The sequence below is a fragment of the Barbus barbus genome (genome assembly GCF_936440315.1).
Source record: "Barbus barbus genome assembly, chromosome: 41".
Taxonomy (NCBI): domain Eukaryota; kingdom Metazoa; phylum Chordata; class Actinopteri; order Cypriniformes; family Cyprinidae; genus Barbus; species Barbus barbus.
The window spans coordinates 15,496,140-15,515,778 of record NC_136719.1 but is presented as its reverse complement, the minus strand read 5'-3'; the positions used below and the strand labels follow the sequence as shown (position 1 = coordinate 15,515,778).

Genomic DNA, 19,639 nt, shown 5'->3' with positions numbered 1-19,639 from the left:
TACGCCTATGGAGAGTCCCCATAAACCACAAAAACCAACGTGTGTGTGTGTGTGTGTGTGTGTGTGTGTGTGTGTGTGTGTGCGTAAACAAGTTAGGTTAAAAGTAATCTAAAATAATAGGATAATCTTACCAAGTTGATATAAAAATGCGAAGAAAAAGAAAATATTCCATTCGTTGTTACTGACAACATGAAGTGCATTAAACATTACATTACATCACGATTTTTACAAACTGGGGTTTGTAAAGGTTTTGTTTGCAGGGGGTTTGTGAGTTTAATGAAAAGCAAATAAATAATTAAATCATAAAAATTTAAAATTTAAATAAATAATTTTAAAATAACATCATGTTTACCTGCATGTCATGTGACCAATAACCAATGCCAGAGAACCGTGAACATGCAAATGTCATACTTAATTATTGATTTATTACCTTAAAATCTCAGGGGTATTTCAAATAAATATATTAAGTGAAAGAGGTTCAGCTGACAAAAAAGTTTGGGAATCTCTGCATTACATGTAAATAAGAAATAACATGGATTTGTACATTTTAATCTGTTTGAAAGACAAAAGCCTTCCAAAGACGTCCATGGTTTAATGTTACTTAGTGATTATAAAAAAAAATGAATCATCAGTAGTTGATGCAATGTTGAAATGCTGAGAAAACACGTTAAAACTGAAATGATTTTCTGTAAATCCAGTGGTCAAATGCTTTGTGGCATCTCAATTTTCTGTGTAATGATAGCTACATGACTAGCTACATGTGTGAATGCCCAACAAACTGAAAGATGTGTATTAGCTATTTTAGAAAACTTAGGGAAAAAAATAGGGAGAATCAATAAATTATGAATAATGTATTGTTATTGTGTGAATAATATGTAATCATGTAATCAATAACAAATTAGCCCAGCTGTAGTCTGATTCAGAGTATTTGATTTAATCTAATTACAAGTACTTAATTTTTGGAATCTGATTACATAATCCAGATTACATTTAAACAGGTACTACCCAGCTCTGTATATAAAATGTGTCATACCACATGACTTTAAGTGAACTGAAAGAGATATAGCTAAAATGAGTAGATAATTACTATTTTACTTTCTACTTACATTTCACATACACACATACATATAATATTCATACATCACGAATCATTTATCAATCAAAAGCTTTTACACTGGAAAAGGTACTTGGAATTTAACTCTTCCATCTAGTGGCTGTTTAGTTAAATGGCAGTCTTTGACCTTAAAATGACAAGAAAATACCATTTTAGTCTTTCTACTTACATTTGACACACACATAAATATATATTACTAATAATTTATTAATCAAAAGCTTTTACAAAAGGTGCATCTTTTATCTTGTGGCTGTTTATTACAGTCTTTGACCTTTTCCTGTGTGGCAAGATACTCTTATTACAGGCATACAATTTCCTTTATATACATAACTTTCTAATCTCACCAAAAAAGGTTATAGTCTCTGTATTGTAATTTTTATTCTTTTAGGCTTTTGCATGAAGAGACCCTACAGTGCCATTTGAAAACCACAGTCCGTCCATGACTGCCTTACATCCTGTTTCACTTTAAATAGCGTGCAATAAGGTGCTTCAACACGTAACCAAGCTTTCACACTCTCATCAACATTATGAAGGGCCTGTATATACTGCTTTTAGCACAGAGTAAGTCTCTTTCTACTGAGCTATTTACGTGTGTTTTTTGTGTTTATCTGCCTTGTATTTCTTTCTATATTCATTTCTTTTTAAATTAAACCTATAGTATAGTTTTATTTGTAAGGAAGAATTTTTTATTATTATTTTATTTGCTATCATGTTAATGCATTTTAATAACCTGAACTGGCATCACCTGAGTCACCTCCTTTTCTTCTCTTGTGAATCTGATTTTTTGTTTAATTTGATATGTAGCAATTGCTCAAAATATTACAAAAAATTTAAAAAAATCTTTAAATGTCATATCTGAGCAGACGGTGAGAGTTGAAACCACTGTTCTCAGTGGTTGTAACTCAACTTTACACATTTTGTTCTTGTGGACACAGAATGACCTGAAAAACTGGCACAAACAGTCTGTTATGGCTTTTTTTTAATTAAAATGCTAAAATAAATTTAGTTTGAAGAGTTTTACATTCATTTACACAGTTTAACAGATCAATGTGGGAAAATAATTTCCAAGTACGATATTAATAGTGCAGAAAAACTGAGTTGCAAATAGTGTTACAGCCAACCTCTGTAGTTATGATAACTGTTATGAACCTCGTCAAATGGAAATTGTTTTAAAGTCACAGTGAAACGTAAGTAATGTCAGATCATTTCTGCTGTATTGTGACATATCTGAGTGAAACAGATTATCAAAAAAGAAAAAGTGTAGGGCGGGGACTTGGTTCTAACATCGGATATCGATTGGATTTTGAGATGTGGGCGATGCACTTAACTCTTTCCCCGCCATTGTTCAAGTTCAAGTTTTATTGTCATTCCGCTACATGTGAAATATCGGGTTTAAAAATAAACAACATCAAATAAAATAAATGCTCGTAAGGGTCTGGGTGATTAGGCTATATGATCCCATATATGATTAGAAATTATATAGAAACTATGTAAATCAGACTACCCAGGTGGGATCACTTCTCATCTCGACCAATCACGTGAATGAACGCAAGCAGAGTCGGTTCATTGTGTGGTGAGCGGAGTAGCAGAATAATAATTAATTATTGATTACTAATTTGAATCAGTACTTTATAACGAAAATCATATCTTAAAATGAAAAGAAGCAGGCTTTAGCAATCACATAATTTTAAACCGTAAACTCCTGGAAAGTCCAAGTATCCAGAATTCAAACAGTAAGATCAAAACAGCGCTAATGCAGAGAAAACACGGCCGATTTCATCAGCAATTACGGGAAGAATAGTGACTTACGTCCAGATGTCAGTAAAATTATTATTTTCAGTGTGTATTTGGCTTAAAAGCAAGAGTGTTTTATAATGAACGCTGATTATGCGGCGGTCGATTTAGCGATTCTAAATGGATCCGTATATTAAAGGCAGGCGATTTAGTGGTCTTCTGCATCTCCCTGTGGTCATGTTTGGTATTGCAGCTTGACTTGTGCTAATTTGTATTGAAAACTTTTATTTAATTATTGATTGATTGATTGATACATACAAATAATAAAAAGTACTTACTTCTTTTTTGCACTTCTTTTTTCCACTTCAAGCAATATATATATATATATATATATATGTATATATATGTACAGTATATATGTATGTATGTAGCCTATATGTGTGTGTTTGTGTGTATAAACCTGTGTGTGTGTGTGTGTGTGTGTGTGTGTGTGTCTGTCTGTTCTGTTTATTGAATGCAAGTTCAGTTATTCATATAATTATTTACAGGTGAAAGAATATGACATTTTAATGTATTTTGCTTGAAAATGCACTACTTTGATAAAAATGCATTTGAAAGTTGAAATACACACACATATGTGTGTGTGTGTGTATTTCAACACTCTTTGTTCTATTTTACCAGATACTGTTGTTCTAGATACTGTGTGTGTGTGTGTGTGCGTGTGTGTGTGTGTGTGTGTGTGTGTATATGTATGTTATATATACATACGTCAAAAGTGAGTACACCCCTCACATTTCAGCAACAATTTTAGTATGTCTTCTCAAGGGAAAATACTATACAAATGAAACTTGGATATATTTTAGAGTAGTCAATGTGCAGCTTGTATAGCAGTACAAATTTACTGTCCTCTAAAAATAACTCAGCATATAGCCATTATTGTCTAAACAACTGGCAACAAAAATGAGTAGGCTACAAGTGAACATGCCAAAACTGTGTCCAAAGTCTCAATGTTTTGTAGGGGCATCATTGTTATCTAGCACTGCCTTAATCCTCCTGGGCATGGAATTCACCAGACCTGCACAGGTTGTTGCTGGCAATGGCATCCTCTTCCACTCCTCCATAATGATATCACAGAGCTGCTGGATTTTTGACACAAGGTGCTTCTCCACCTTCTGCTTGAGGATGCCCCACATGTGCTCAATAGGGTTCAGGTCTGGAGACATACTTGGCCACTCCATCACCTCACACATCAGCAAGGCAGTTGTCATTTTGGTGGTGTGTTTGGGGGTCGTTATTAAGTTGGAAAACTGCCGTTCGTGCCAGATTCTGTAGGGAGGGCATCATGTTCTGCTTCAGAATGTCACAGTACATGTTGGAATCCATGTGTAGCAGAGGCCAGCGGGTAAGTGCTGTGCAGGTTAAACCTCACTTCCCGATCTCAAGTGGAGATCTAGCGACTGACGCTAGAAGCCGTGGCAGCACTCATGCTGGCAGCACTCATGCATCGGTTTTTTGAAGCCAGCTTCTGCACCTGACGCACAGCACAAGGACTTAACTTCTTTGATCGACCCTTGCGAAGCCTGTTCTAAGTGAAACCAGTCCTGGAAAACCTCTGTTTGACACTGCGCCACTGTACTGTAACTCAGTTTCAGGTTGTTACTGATAATCTTATAGCCTCGGCCATCTATGTTGGAGAGCAATAATTCTAATTCTCAAAACCTCAGAGAGTTCTTTGCCATGAGGTGCCATGTTGAACATCCAGTGGTCAGTCTGAGAGAATTGTACTCAAAGCACCAAATTTTAACTGCTCTAATATAAGATAAACAAATTTGTATAGTCCTGTCAAGCAGACAAAAACATGAACATGATGAATAGGACGTGTGGCTTTGTATGGTTAAACGACGTATAGCTGTTATCACTTAAGCCCTATTCGCACGGGATTAGTATTACCTGGTGACCTTGATAGTATTTTGGGTGATGTCAAATCACTACACCATACAATTTGCAGAAAGAGAAAGCTGAAAAGGTTTAATGTGTTACAAATAAATCAAGCATAAAGCTTGAGATGTTATTTTAACCTGGTGAAATGTAAATGACACGGGGCACAAAACTATATTAGTGTCTTTTCTTTTTTTTAAATCCATCTAATTGGACCATAGAACAGGACTCTCAAAGCCTTGACATCTGGGTATCTGGGAGATAAGTCAGTAAATTTCGAGTAAAATCACAGGCTTCGCTTATCCCGTGCGAATGCACCACACAAAATTCAGATGTGGGGGGTAATTTCAAAATCACACATGATCCCCAGATAATACTAATCCCGTGCGAATAGGGCTTTATTGTGTTGGGGCCCCGTACCTGAAATTTGCTTAGGGCCCCCAAATCACTAAGTCTGCCCCTGGTGGTGATGAAGGGGGTTAAACAGTGCACGTGTGCATTTAGAGTGCGTTCTTTCACTGCATGATTCAATCTATTAAAATGCATTAAGAATGATCACAAAATTCAAGATATGAGGGCAGAAAATGTATATATTTACGTTTCATATAGTTAAAATCACACGAAGAGTGCCGTTTCTTCTTCAAAAATAAGCATGATTACAAATGTGATATTGATTTTATACAACAGTTCAATAAACAATAAGTTAATATTAAGAGACTTGCGTTTTAGACACCATATTGCCTTTTTTGATCCATTTCGCCAACCATTCGCAAAGAGCTTGATTGACAGGCGATCTGACCAATCAGAACATAGAGATTATGCGCCGCTGCGCCATCTTGCCCGACATCTACGGCCTGTCTCCATATAAATACATGTTAAAACGGGTAAAAAAGATAGACTGAATTGAAACTTTTTTAATATAAATAAATACAAAAATGTGCGGAGGGTTAAGCTGTGCTGTTGTTGGTTGTCATGGTAACGGTAGGTATTCCTTTAAAGTAGGCTACTTGTTTTGGTACCAGAAAATCTGTCATGTCCGGCACTGTATGCATGGCTTGCAGCACAAAGTTAAATACTGAGTGTTAAATAATAAAATAATATGTTAAAACGTGTGCTCTTATTATTCTGTGGACACAATCCCGTGAACCTCGCCCCGATTGGGAGTTTTATCTGCACGTGCGCTCATCTGTTTTCAGTGCAGTTCTCCTTGAGTCGCTTTATGTAATCTTCCCTCTCATTAAGAGAGTGGCATTGTTTGTCGGTCATGGCAACAGTAACTAAGGGTGGGCGGGTTTTATGTAGCCCCGGCATGTGACGTCACCTGTAGGAGAAAATAAAGTAATCTGTCCCCTCAGTTTATAAACCGGACTCACGAATTCTTAAAGGAGGGGTACAATGCTGCTTCATGATTCTCATGCTAAGCATGGACAAAGTTTCAAAAAACAATTTGGACTTATAACAGAGTATTTCTGTGCCAAAAATCTCACTTCTGGGTTTGTACAAGTTTCAGAGAGTTTTTTTCGATTGTGGTTCTTGCTGACGTAAACGACGGTGGAACTCCTTATATGGGGATTTCTTCCAGAAGAACGCGCCCGTGCACACATCGACCACCAGAGCAAGAGCAAGCCCATCAATGCGCTTCATTCGACTGCACTGCTGCATGGGACTCGCTTGGGAAGAATGTCTCTAAATAAGTGTGTTTTTGGTTGTGAGGCAAAGATAACCTTGTTCAGCTTCCCAAAAGAAACCACCGTTACGTGAACAGTGGATACAGTTTGTTTTTTCGGGGCAGCAATGGAGTTTCTAAAGTGTTTTGTTGATGAACGTTTTATAAAGAAGGCCTAGTTCGATGCTGGATTTGCACATCGTGTAATACTGAGAGATGGAGCGGTCCCAGCTATAAAAGATCCCGGTCATGATTCAGAACTGCAGACGGTAACACCGTGTCCTAACTACACGCGACGCAACGCTGCGACATGCGACAAAAGGTATATTTTCCATGTTAATCAGAGGTCGCCACGGAGGTGAAGCAGGTAAACAGGTAAGCCCTAACAAAAGAGCAACAACAATAACATTTAATGAAAGTCTGTGAAAGTGATTTTGTGCCTCTTTGGGATGGCACAATAATGCGTCGTTCACTTGCAGAACGCAATCTTCTAGAGCAGGGATACTCAAATCTGGCCCACGAGATCCACTTTCCTGCAGAGTTTAGCTCTAACCCTAATCAAACACACCTGAGCATGCCAATCAATGACTTCAGGATCATTTGAAAATCACAGATAGGTGAGTTTGATCAGGGTTGGACCTCCAGGGCAAGATTTGAGGAACCCTGAAACATTAATGCCTTGAATTTAATGCCAGCAGCTATTGGTAGCCAGTGCAAATTGATAAACAGAGGTGTGGCGTGCGTTCTTTTCGGCTCATACACACTTTTGCTGAGCTCCTCAGCAGACTTCTACCCAACAGTCAAACAGCATTTTGTCACAAAGGAGAAGACCCACGAGGGTTTAGAATGCCATTTGGGACAGGGCCTTCATGTCATTTGATCACACCAGACTCGCTCTCATTTCAAGCTAATGCAACCATTGCCATCTTGTGTTTAAGTTGCAGATTACAGTGAGAATGAACTGTGTGAATGTGTGGACAGGATGTATAATTTATATAGTAATAATATATATTGGTTGATGTTTACATATCTGAAGATAAACCTCTCTTTCTTGACCAGCTTTCTCTAGCTATGACTGTATAAAAAGCACATCACTCTCAACATCCATCCAAACGACAGAGAAATTCCTGAGCTCTGCAACAGTATCTCATCTCACATGGAGTCAGAATAAAACAGTGTAAGTTGATCAGACATGAACACAAAGCTATTTTTCAACATGGTAAAATTAATCAATTAAAAACAAGACAGCAACAAACCCCTTCTTGAGAACATGCTTAGTAAAAAAAAATATTTATTTACAGAATTCTAAACATTAGTTCACCCAAAATCATTTCACTGACTTTTTGTAGAATAGATAAAAAGAATAATAATCTTTTCACAGTAGTTCAACACAATTGTCAGCAGACTAAAAAATGTACGTTTTGTTTTGTAGGTCATTGTCTGGTTTACCACTTTGGTATGACTGTCTTCGTTGGATTCTCTCCTCAGTTATGATTACCATCTTATGTGTAGTGCACACATGCTCAGAATATACATCAAGAAGACTTAAGGCTCAAGGCAAACACCCCAAAGACATCTGACTGAGAAACATGGATGCCTCTTCATTACAAGTGTTTATTTGTGGTGGGCATGTACACACTTTGCATTCTGTTTAATTCACATTGAAGGTGTACAATTAATTCAGCCCCGAACTGCTTAATTCATTCAAACTTAATATTGTAGATATTTTAGCTTTATGTGTCTATTTGTAAATGTAAAACATGGACAGACAATCCTCACTTTGCTCACATTACAAGTAGATATCCACATTAATGCAATTAACTCAAGCATTGCTGGACTCAACTTGTATCCTGTTTTATCCATCAACTCGATTCATTGGGAATAAAACCATGCAAGAGTGAAACTGAAAGTGACCCTTGTTTTCTTGTCTGCCTTTCCTGAAAGGAAAATATCACACATGAGTTATTGTTAAAGTTGTTTTGTGACTTTGATGCTTGGACAGGGATAAAGGACCTGTAAAGATTGATTTTTCTCTTTACTTTGAAAGTTTTATATATACAATGTGAAATATAAATAAGGCAAACAAATACACTTAATTCTTTTAATCATCCATATCTTGTTCTTTCATCTTTGTTTCAACATATGACCTTGAAATGTTATGAGCTATTCACTATTTACTTCTTAACACTAGAGTTGCAGTGAGATGCACATATACGTCAAGAAACAAATCTCAAATTTCACAGTGATGATCAACATGATTGAAATATGAATTCTGAACCATAATAACAGTGATGACAATAGGTAAAACAAAAACACATTGATTATTTTTCAATAATACTTGCCAAATATTTTATTTTCCAAGATGCAATACATGCTAATTAAACAACTACTAAAAAAACCTTTTCAAGCATGTTTATATTTAAGAAAGTTGCGAGTTGTTGGATCAGGTTACATAAGAAAGGATTTCTTGTGCACACCCATCCTGTTTTCCCCGGTCTTCATCTTTTCATGCATGTTGTTCAGGACATACATATTCTGAAGATCTCCGCTTCTGTGTGAGCTTTTAATCTGCTTTTTTAAACACTGTTTATCTTAGCATTACGTTTTAGATGTTTTTGTGTATTTCTGCTAAAAAACTTATAACATAAACATAAAATTTAAACATAAAATATTTACTGCATAAAAACAAAATATAAATGTGCTATTAATTTCCTGTTGGGTGTTTAATTAAAAACATTTATCTTTAATTCAAAAATAACACTGAAGAGATACGTCTTTTATGCACCCTCTTAAAATTTGTAGTTTCTTTTAATGGTTTCTTCAGTGTTTTTCTATAATACATTTTATTCTACATGAACTTGTTGGCGTTAACAAGATGCTATTCATCCTGAACCCAAGAATATCCCTTATAATTTGCTGTTTCACTGATGTTTTTTTTTTAAGTTCCAGAAAACAAATTACTCTGAAATTATATTGGGCTAGTTCACCAAATTCTGGAGACTATGGGATTTAAGTTGCTGAATCTCTGTCTGGCTGCCCTCTTCTTGTGTCCTCTAAAAACTGGGAGTATCAGAGGTGAGTTTGATCCTCATTGATCATTCAGCTTCGATGAATGAATATCATAACAATCTATTATATTGTGAAATACACATCTGATACTGTGTCTCTGTAATTTTAAGAAACAAAAAAAGGGTAAATAATTGTATGACAAATTTTGAGAGAAAATTTTTAAAACCTGAAAAGTTTCAAGTTAAATATATACACTGTCAAGCAGCAAAAGACTCCACAAAATGTCAGGTACACATTTAACAACAGACTAAGACAAACATAGCATGTTTACAGTACATAACAAATAGTGTACTTTTTGTCATTGATCCGAATGGCAAATGTTGCCAGTGACTAGTTACTGGGATACTGGTATATTGGAATATACATCAGATTAAAAGCTTGTGATTTGTTCTTCTCCACAGCCCAATGCACACAGCCTTCTTTTGCATCAAGAAATGTCATTTTAACAGCAGAGAATCTCTCAATTCAACGTTTCCCAGATGGATCCACTGTAACATTTCAATGTGTGATTGTTACAGAAGTAGGACTCGGACAGAGAGTTGTACTGACAACGGGTTTATTTGACAGATAATGGCAGAATGGAAGATGCAGTTAAGTGATGAGGTTAGGAGACTTCGGAGTTCAGGAGGGATGGTGACTTTCACGGAGCTCCAATCTTGGGAATGTGGATGAGACTCGGGAACTGGACAGACTTGGAACAACTGGAAGACACACTTGGGAAGGAACACAACAGGTAAGTAATCAAGACTGTAAGTATCAAGCACAGATGTGTGATAGCTGTAGTAGTCCTCTTCGTTCCAACGAGACCGGACACTGGAGTGTTGTGAGGTGTGCGTATATGAGGAGTGCTGGATGATTGCCATGATGACGTGCAGGTGCAGATGATTAGAATTCAGGTGATGGCGTGCACTGTGATTGACTGGTGATTGAGCCTGGCCGGTCTGTGACATTACCACCCTCTCCACGGCCGCTCCTGAGGGCTGAAAACCCCGACGTCGTGGTGGTCTACCTCTACCTCTGGGTGCCGGACGATCAGGATGACTGGCATGGAATTCCTCGAGTAAGGCCGGATCTAGTACATCGTCTCTGGGGACCCAAGATCTCTCCTCAGGGCCGTATCCTTCCCAGTCTACGAGGTACTCCAGTCGACCACCACAGCGTCGGGAGTCCAGGATCTCCTTGACCCGATAGATGGCACCGTCTTCCAGAATTAATGGGAGAGGGGGTTCCTCCATCGGGCCAGGCTCTGTGGAAGGAGAAACAGGCGAGTGGTAAGGTTTAAGGAGTGAAACGTGAAACGTGGGGTGAATCCTGTACTGGGGTGGAAGCTGGAGCTGGTAGGTGACTGGGTTGATTTGTCTGGTGATGGTGAAGGGAGAAAACAAATCTGGGGCTTAGCTTTCTGCAGGGTAGGCGCATCCTGATGTCTCTGGTGGACAGCCAGACCTTCTGTCCAGGTTGGTACTTGGGAGCTTCGGAACGTCGAAGGTCGGCTGTCATGGTTTCCATGGCTGTGGGTAGGCCCTTGAGAGGAAGAAGACGACATGATTTAGAAAATCGATCAATGATCACCAGGATACACGTATTACCGTCGGAGGCAGGCAGATCGGTAACGAAGTCTACTCCTAGGTGTGACCAGGGCCGATTTGGAACGGGCAGAGGAAGTGGGCTGGCGTGGGCTTTTGGACATTGCACACTCTGCACAGCCCTGGACGAACCTTCTTACATCCCAAGCCATACTGGGTCACCAGAAGCGATCTTTCAGCAGCGAGAGGGTGTTGTTGGCCCCTGGGTGGAAAAAATATAGAATGACGAAAAATGTACAGCTCATTCAGTCAGTCTGACAGATAAGGATTATTTGTAGTGCACCCTTGAAATATCTAATCATTTGTTTTTAGTCTATTTGAGTGACACTTGGTGAAACCAGAAGTGCCGCCCATATTTTAAAATGCAGTACGTTCCTTTAGACAGGGGTGGAAAATAATATTAAAGTACACTTGCTGAGTTCATTCACCTAACAAAGTGTAGACAAGTGTATAGCATATTGGCGTAATGTTGATACTAGCAACTAACAGTGCTTTGAAAACAGAAAGGTTTTAGCTTGATAAGCCTAATCAGGGGCCAAAGCATGCTGCTACTGTACACAGAAATAACCGAAATCTTCACTGGTAAATATGGTATACGCACATGAATTCCATTGCTGCAATCATGAAATCATTAACCCAAAATTAATTTGAGCATTTATATGAGCCTACAACAGTATCCTCAGGCTGTTCATTGGTGCCCTTGTAATGTTTCAGGACAGATTTAATCATGACTTTAGCCAGCAGATGTGTTTTTGTCCCCAGTGCATAAATATTTATGTAACCTTGATACATTTTGCAATGATAACAGTGGTAAAACTGTATGAAAGCAACTTCAGTACATGATTTGCTCAGTTGTAGTTAGCACCAATGTGTGTAGCATTAGACACCGTTGTGTTTTTACCCTAACGTTACTTTAGTTTTAGTGTTTGAAAGAGCCAAAGCGGACAATATTTGGGCTATAAAAGGGGGAGTGATAAAGTATGAGCAACACATGAAAAAAAGTAATCTTTATTTGACCCTCTAACTCTAGCACTCTCTATTCTAATCTTTTATCTGTTTTCTTTTTATAAAAAAAAACCCCACACACATTTGACCCTCTATCAATTACATATTTATTCTCAAACTGTTAGCTTTTCTTGTAAAACTAACTCTAGCTTTTTTTTCTATTCTATCTACTTGTTTCTTATAAATAAAATAAAATGAAAACACTAGGTTTCTATATTCTATCTACTCGTTTTCTTAAAAAAAAAAAAAACTTTCTACGTGTACTGCATTAGGCTAAACAAGACTTGTCATGGCACTTGAATGTTGTTGCTCTTTTGTTGGTTTTGATTGCTTCTAATGTCCTCATTTGTAAGTCACTTTGGATAAAAGCGTCTGCTAAATGACTAAATGTAAATTTCAACTGCACATCTTTGAGTGAGTAAATCATGCTAATTTATATTCACCTCTTAGTAATATTTTTTTTTTAACCAAATTTAAGAATAGAATGGAGCAGACGTTGTACTAACATTAAGAATGATGATCAAAATAGTACTGCATCAGATTACTGTAAAGCATATGTTTTGTTTATTTCCACAGCCGAATGCACACCGCCTTCTTTTGCATCAAGAAATGTCATTTTAACAGCAGAGCATCTCTCGACTCCTAGTTTCCCAGATGGATCCAGTGTAACATTTCAGTGTGTGATTGGACACAGGCCAGCTGACTTAAAAGCATCTAAATCAGTTACCTGTCAGGGAAACCAGTGGACAAATCTGGAACTCAGTTGCACAAGTATGTACTGTCGTTAAAATATAAAGGTTTACTTCACCCCAAAAAGAAAATTTTGTCAATCACTTACCCCCATGTCGTTCCAAACCTGTAAAAGCTTTGTTTGTCTTCGGAACACAATTTAAGATATTTTAATATAAAATATTAAAATAAATATAAAACTGGGAGGTTTGTGACTCCCATTGACTGTGAAGAAAATACTACTGTCAAGAACCAGAAAAGTATGAAAAGCATCGTCAGGATACTCAATCTGCCATCAGTGGTTCAATCTGAATTTTATGAAGCGACGAGAATACTTTTTGTACGCAAAGAAGTATGCGGCTGATACAGAAGAGCGTACGCAGTTTGCGTTCAGTGGATAATCTCCAAAATGGCGCTACGGTGATGCGGAGAGAAACAGAGGAGACGGATTTTTGGAAAAAAAGTTGTTCTTTTTATTTTCTTTGCGTACAAAAAGTATTCTCGTTGCATCAGAAAATTCAGATTGAACCACTGATGACAGATGGACTATTCTGACGATGCTTTTCATACTTTTCTGTGCCTTTACAGTGGTAATTACTTGGCAGTCAATGGGACGGTCACAATCCTCCCGGTTTTCATCTAAAATATCTTAAATTGTGATCCAAAGACGAACAAAGCTTTTACTGTCAGTCCTGTGTCGTGTCTGTCATGTGTTCCCGCCTCATGTTTCCTTATTTGGTTTGTTTCCTGTCCTTGTTAAATGTTATCATTAGTTAATTCTTGTCCAGCCGTGTTCGTCTCATTATCTATGATTTACCTGTTTATTTATAGTCCTGTCTGTTCAATTTGACTTCGTCTGGTCTACTCGTTAACCCCGGTGTGTGATGTCCTTGTCTGCCTTGCCTTGTCCTGCCATGTCCTGTCCTGATGTCTTAAGTAAAGTTTATTGTTTGAGTTACACCCTCGTCTGCGTGTTCCTGTTCCTCCCTCGTGTGTGCAACGTGACATTTATGGGTTTGGAATGACAGGGGGGTAAGCGATTAATGACAATTTTCATTTTGTGGTGGAGTGACCCTCTAAGTGCCCTACATTTGTAAATTTTTCTAAAATGCCTGTTGTCTAATTTAGATATGTGAAAGGATGTATGTTATAGGTCTACAAGTCATTAAATAGCTTAACAATCATTAAATAGCTCATAGTGGTTTTGCCACTGACAGCAGGAAGCATCAAGACTATTTTTCATTATTTTCAACAGTATTTAAAGAGCACCAATTCTAAATGAGTCAATATCTTGAATACATTACAGGAAAATCCTGTGGAAGCCTTGTGGATTTTCTTCATGGGAGATATGAAATGACTGGAAATTTGTTTGGTGACTCAGCTAAACCAGTTTGTGACCAGGGGTTTGTGAAAATCACTTTCTTTGTTGTGGATTAAGTGTGTTTTAAACCATATGGAATTTAGTTTGTGACTTGTCAGGAAAATCATTGCTTTCAGATACATGTTAGCAGGTCAGGAAACAACAAGAACATGCAGAGATCAGGGATGGGATGGCCGAGATCCTCTCTGTGAACGTATGTCAGTTCATACACTTGAATCAAATATGATATTGAAGAGCACAAAACCATTCCCAGTTTGTATTAAAAGATTTTATTTTGTGTGTGTTTTTTAAATAAATACCTATTCACCTGATATGTTTTTCTCTTTAGCGGTGAAATGTTCAGCACCTCCAGCCATAGAAAATGGGCAACTTGAAGATGAGCCTTTGGAGAATTATAATTATTTACAAGCAGTCTCCTATAGTTGTAATAAAGGACTTAATCTTACTGGACAATCAATACTTCATTGTTCTGAGGATGGAACCTTTAAACCAGATCCGCCAACATGTTTTGGTAAGTTATGGTTCAAATGCCAGTCCAGTTGTGAGTTTTTCCCTGTTAATGAATAACATTTTTAATGATCAATACTCTTCTTTTACATAAGCATTTTTTTATTTTCCTTTTTCCCAGATGGGTGTCCGGTGCCTATGATTCCTAATGGAAAAAGAATTGGTGGAAAATCACCCCCCTACAAACTGAGTAACTTTGTAGAATACAAATGTGAAGATGGCTATACAATGAAAGGAGAAGGTTATATTGTGTGTACAGCAAATGGATGGAGCCCTGAACCACCACAATGTGTTGGTAAAACTGAGATGATTTCTTGTATTAATGCATGACTTCATTCTGTTTGAAAGGATTGACAACAATAAAGGAAGAGATCGCCCAAAATGAGAGATGTCATACTTGTATTGTTTGTTGAGGAAGACTTATTGAGTCTACCATCACCATCACATTCAAGATAGAAATTAGTAATAATGTTATAATGACTAAAATAGTACTGGATGTGTTCATGGAGTTGCATCAGATGGCTATAATGCATGTTGCTTGTGTTTATCTCCACAGCGCCTTGTCGTTTGCCTGAGTTAAGTGAACATGTCACTTTAACAGAGGAATTCCACGCACATAAAACGTTTCAATATGGATCTAAAGTAACAGTCGAGTGTGTTCATGGATATGAGCCAGTTGATGCGACAGTCTCTAAAACAATTACCTGTGAGGAAACCAAGTGGACAGAACTGCTCCTCACTTGCAAAAAAATGGACTGTAAGTACTCTGTTTTGTTTGCGAGATGCCTTTGTGATCAGCTTTAGTGCCTTTTGTTTGCTGTTATTAATAGCAGATTTAACAGGTCATGTTGAATAATAAATATATAGCACAATTAGTCACACTGTACTTAAATACAGATGTCTGCGAGTACAATAATGAAAGCATTGTGACTCTTACTCTCTTAAACAGTGATACTGGTGTATCCATAAAATCCAACAATCAGAATAATCTTTTTGGTTGAAGTGTTCTATTTAAGATCATTTTAATAACTAACTGTGTGTGTGTGGTGTGTGTGTGTGTGTGTGTGATAAAACTGCAGGCATATATTGCTATGTGCTCTTCACTCTGATTGGAATCTGGATATAAATACCTTTTCACCTGGATATTTTTTTTTTCTTTCGCAGCGAAATGTCAGGCACCTCCAATCATAGAAAATGGGCAAATAGAAGCGGTTTTCTATAAATGTAACAGTGGTTTTTTTCTTAGTGGACGTTCATCACTTTATTGTTCTGAGGATGGGACTTTTAAACAAGATCTGCCAAAATGTTTGGGTAAGTTATGGTTAAAATGCCATTGGACAGAAAGAATCTATTTGTCTTTGCTTGCGAGGTTTGCTTTTGTGAAGTTGTGAATAAACAATGTAGTGATTTATGCAACAAAACCAGCTTTTCTGTTCATCAAAGAATAATTTCTTTGCAGTGAAGACAGCTTTGTAGAGCATTACTCTAGTTATCATTTTATGAAAATTAAATTTATACTGTTTTTCATGTTATCTTAAGCACTTCAAAGTGTAACTGGCTTGTAGAATGTTTATTTTTTTCTTGTGTCAAACTAATGTGATATCTGACATGAAATATCTCCCTCTTCAGAAGGGTCTGTGTGTGATGGGATATGCCTTGGAAAACGAAGGTAAGTTCAAAGCATTCTTGAATCCAATGCTATTCATGCTCTACAATCCAAAGGACCGATCAGAAAATGAATTGAAATCAATAACAATATTATTATAAAATATTTAAAACAACTCCTGAAGTTAAAAAAGTACTCATATAAATGAACATTAACCCAGAATGTGTCAACAAATTAAGACTGTAAGTTGATAACAAATTAGTTCATTAAATGCATATAAGCATTTTTACTAAGTAGCATTAGTTAATTTAAGAGGGTTACCTTTACCTTAATTGTTAGCTCCTAGACATATACTGAGTAAATATATACAGTTTTATGTCATTCAAGCGCAAATTTTGCATCCATATGTAAAGTAGGAAAAACACCTGTGCCCTATAGATATGTTTGACTAAATGTCTGCAGACAAATCAAAGTTATTATGGGGCCATACACTTCTCATGTAAACCTTTTTTTCTATGAGAAACAAACCAAAGGCTTATGTAATGACTATCTTGCCTTTCATTCTTATTTCAAATCCTGTTCAAACTTCCACACATTCAACTCTGAATAAACTGCTTTGTGTGGGTCTGTTTATCTTGAAGCTAATCCTGCTGTTTGTCTATGACACATTTATGTGAGCTATTCAATGTAGTCAGTAGGAAATGTTGTAATGGTAGGAATAATTAACGCCACTTCTAGATATCTGTCAGTGTTAACTGATTGTTTTGAAACAGTACAAGGTGCATTGGATAACTTGAGTCATACTCCACCAATGTCACAGATCTCCTGCTTTGGTGTTATCATTACTGCACCAAATTTGAACAGGATGAAGGCAAGATTTTCTATGAGTGACCTGTACCTAACAATTTTATGGCTTTAGAAGGCTTTGAATACATTGAAAGACTATTGTGATTTTTTTTTTGTAAACTTTAACAGCTATTTGTCTTTTATTGTATTGAAAAAAAAAAAATTATTAAAGGCAAAAGTCATACTAGATTCAAGTCATTAACACATATTTCCAAGTTAATATTACAATAATTCGTTTTTAATTGTTTACTTTACTTATTTTATTAATTTTCAGGCATGATAACAACCCTGTATGAAGTCTTCATGGAGAAAATCGGAGACAAAACATTTTGTGCTTCTTTCAGATATATCCTGTTTATATAACCTATGCACCTCACAGAACATGGTGTGACATTAGCAGACTTGAAATAGCCTACCTTTGTAACAATGATCATGTGCATTTATTACTCTAATATTTTAGCCATTTAATATCATTACAAGCAAAACTGTTCACCTGAAAGGAGACCTGCCCCATGCCATGAATATGTATATTCTTTTATCCTGGCTTTCAATGAATAGGCTACATATGCATTTGTTGTTCATTTACAGATTTTTATCAAATTGATAGTTTCTTGGCTTCTGTATGTCTATACAATGCTTAAATCCACAATATTTTCACAGCTATGAATCACAAGAATTATACATCCTGGATTTTCTTAATAAAATAATAGTTAAGTCACTCAATGTATATTTTATTCATTCTGACACCTTGAGTTTCAGATAATAGGCTACTCAAAAAGCCATGTTTTTATAACAGTAAAAGTAACATTAACTTTCTTCTTATTAGATTTAACAAAAAAGATATTTCATTATTACAAGAAAGTTTCTCATTACAAGATGTTAAGTCATTATAACGTTATTAAAATTGATAATTAAGTTTCTCGTTATTATGATTTACAGAATCATATTTTATTCACCACTGTGGCGGAAACCTGCTTTCTATAGGGCTTAAGGCCTTTCCACAATGAGCGTGAAAAAGCGAAACGAATGGAGAAGACGCAAGAAGATGGATTTTCCTCTCGGCGTTCCAGCATGTCCAATGTTTGCACGGTGTGTTCGGGACCCATCGAGGCCCCGGACACTCACGAGTTCTGCATCCTGTGCCTGGGTCTCAGCCATGCAGAGGCAGCACTCAACGGGTCGGACTTAGGGCCCGGAGAAGCGTCACCCTCTGTGATTTCCCTCGGCAATGTCCTACCGCCGCCAATGAGCTGCTGGTGGGACGACAGCCTCACATGGGCGACCACGCAGAAAGGCACAGCTCCTGAAATCCCTGGATGAGGGTGAGGCGGATCCCAAGGCGTTTAAGGATCTTCGCGCGGCGACGGATTTTGCACTTAAAGTTACAAAGAAGACGGCCCAGGGGATCGGCCAGCGCACGGGATACATGGTGGTGCTCCACCGACATCTGTGGCTGACAATCACTGAGCTTAAGGACGCGGACAGGAGGGCGCTGCTCAATGCTCCTGTATCTCCATCCGGCCTCTTTGGAGACGACGATCCTTAAATGCCTCGGAGCTGTGCCTGAAAAACTTGGTGTACTGCCATCGTGTGGAGCGCCGAGACGCTTCCCCTGAGGCGGCATACACTTTGTCCGCGACATGAGCGGTCAAATGGCAGGGTCTTGATGGCAGCGTAGGACCCACCTTCAAGGATGCGGAGGAGGGGCAGAGGTGGGCGGCGATGGATTCCTCGACGGGCAGAATGCGCGTATATCCTCGTGCTTCCGCTCCGTCGACTCTGGTGAAAATCTCCGACCCGCCAGCATGAGTGTGAGCCGATTGGGGTGCAGCCCACGCCTTGGCGACCTCGTCGTGCAGATCGGGGAGGAAAGGGGCTCGCTTTCTCGGCGTGGCAGCTCGGCGGCCCGAGTGAAGGAACCACGAATCGAGCTTGCTCTTAGTCGGTTCGTCAGTGGACTCCCACTCTAGACTGAGATCGCTCACGGCCTTGGTGAGAATCCTAACAAGCTCGTCCTGGAACGCTCCTCTGGAGTGTGGATCAAGTCCTTCTCGGACGTCGTTAGGGACAGCGCCTCGTCAAGATCATCGTCGTCAAGATCGTCGTCGTCCCCCTCCGCACCAAACGAGATAATCTGCGAAGCGCCAGGGGCGGGTCGAAGACTCTCTTCCGCGAAGCACACCGGAGAGGGGGGGGAATCACGCCTTTCTGCGCGGTCGCCCACGTGAGGCTGTCGTCCCACCAGTGGCTCACTGGCGGCGGTGGGACATTGCCGAGGGAAATCACCGAGGGCGACTCTCCTCCGGGCCCTAAGCACCCGCACTGAGAACTCTTCGCAGCATGGGCAGCCCGACCCGTTGAGTGCTGCCTCCACATGGGCGAGTCCCAGGCACAGGATGCAGAACTCGTGAGTGTCCGGGGCCTCGATGGGTTTTTTAGTTTATGCAGCCAAAACAGC

General features: G+C 38.4%; 1 protein-coding gene across 1 annotated transcript; it reads left to right on the top strand.

Annotated features, from left to right (window-relative positions):
• Positions 1-8,945: 8,945 nt before the first annotated feature.
• Positions 8,946-18,272, top strand: LOC306860221 (membrane cofactor protein-like). Its single transcript, XM_079401809.1, has 11 exons — positions 8,946-9,007; positions 9,396-9,527; positions 12,689-12,883; positions 14,148-14,244; positions 14,339-14,415; positions 14,551-14,733; positions 14,851-15,024; positions 15,286-15,486; positions 15,894-16,040; positions 16,359-16,398; positions 17,456-18,272. Exons 2-11 carry the CDS (start codon positions 9,455-9,457, stop codon positions 17,475-17,477), a joined length of 1,209 nt encoding a protein of 402 aa, XP_079257935.1. The 5' UTR covers positions 8,946-9,007; positions 9,396-9,454; the 3' UTR covers positions 17,478-18,272.
• The last annotated feature ends 1,367 nt before the right edge of the window (positions 18,273-19,639 follow it).

Coding starts and splice junctions, on each gene's coding strand:
- LOC306860221 (XM_079401809.1), top strand. CDS start 9,455: ATGGGATTTAAGTTGCTGAATCTCTGTCTGGCTGCCCTCTTCTTGTGT. Junction 14,416..14,550: donor CCGAGATCCTCTCTGTGAAC/GTATGTCAGTTC, acceptor TTTTCTCTTTAG/CGGTGAAATGTTCAGCACCT. Junction 14,734..14,850: donor AGATCCGCCAACATGTTTTG/GTAAGTTATGGT, acceptor CCTTTTTCCCAG/ATGGGTGTCCGGTGCCTATG.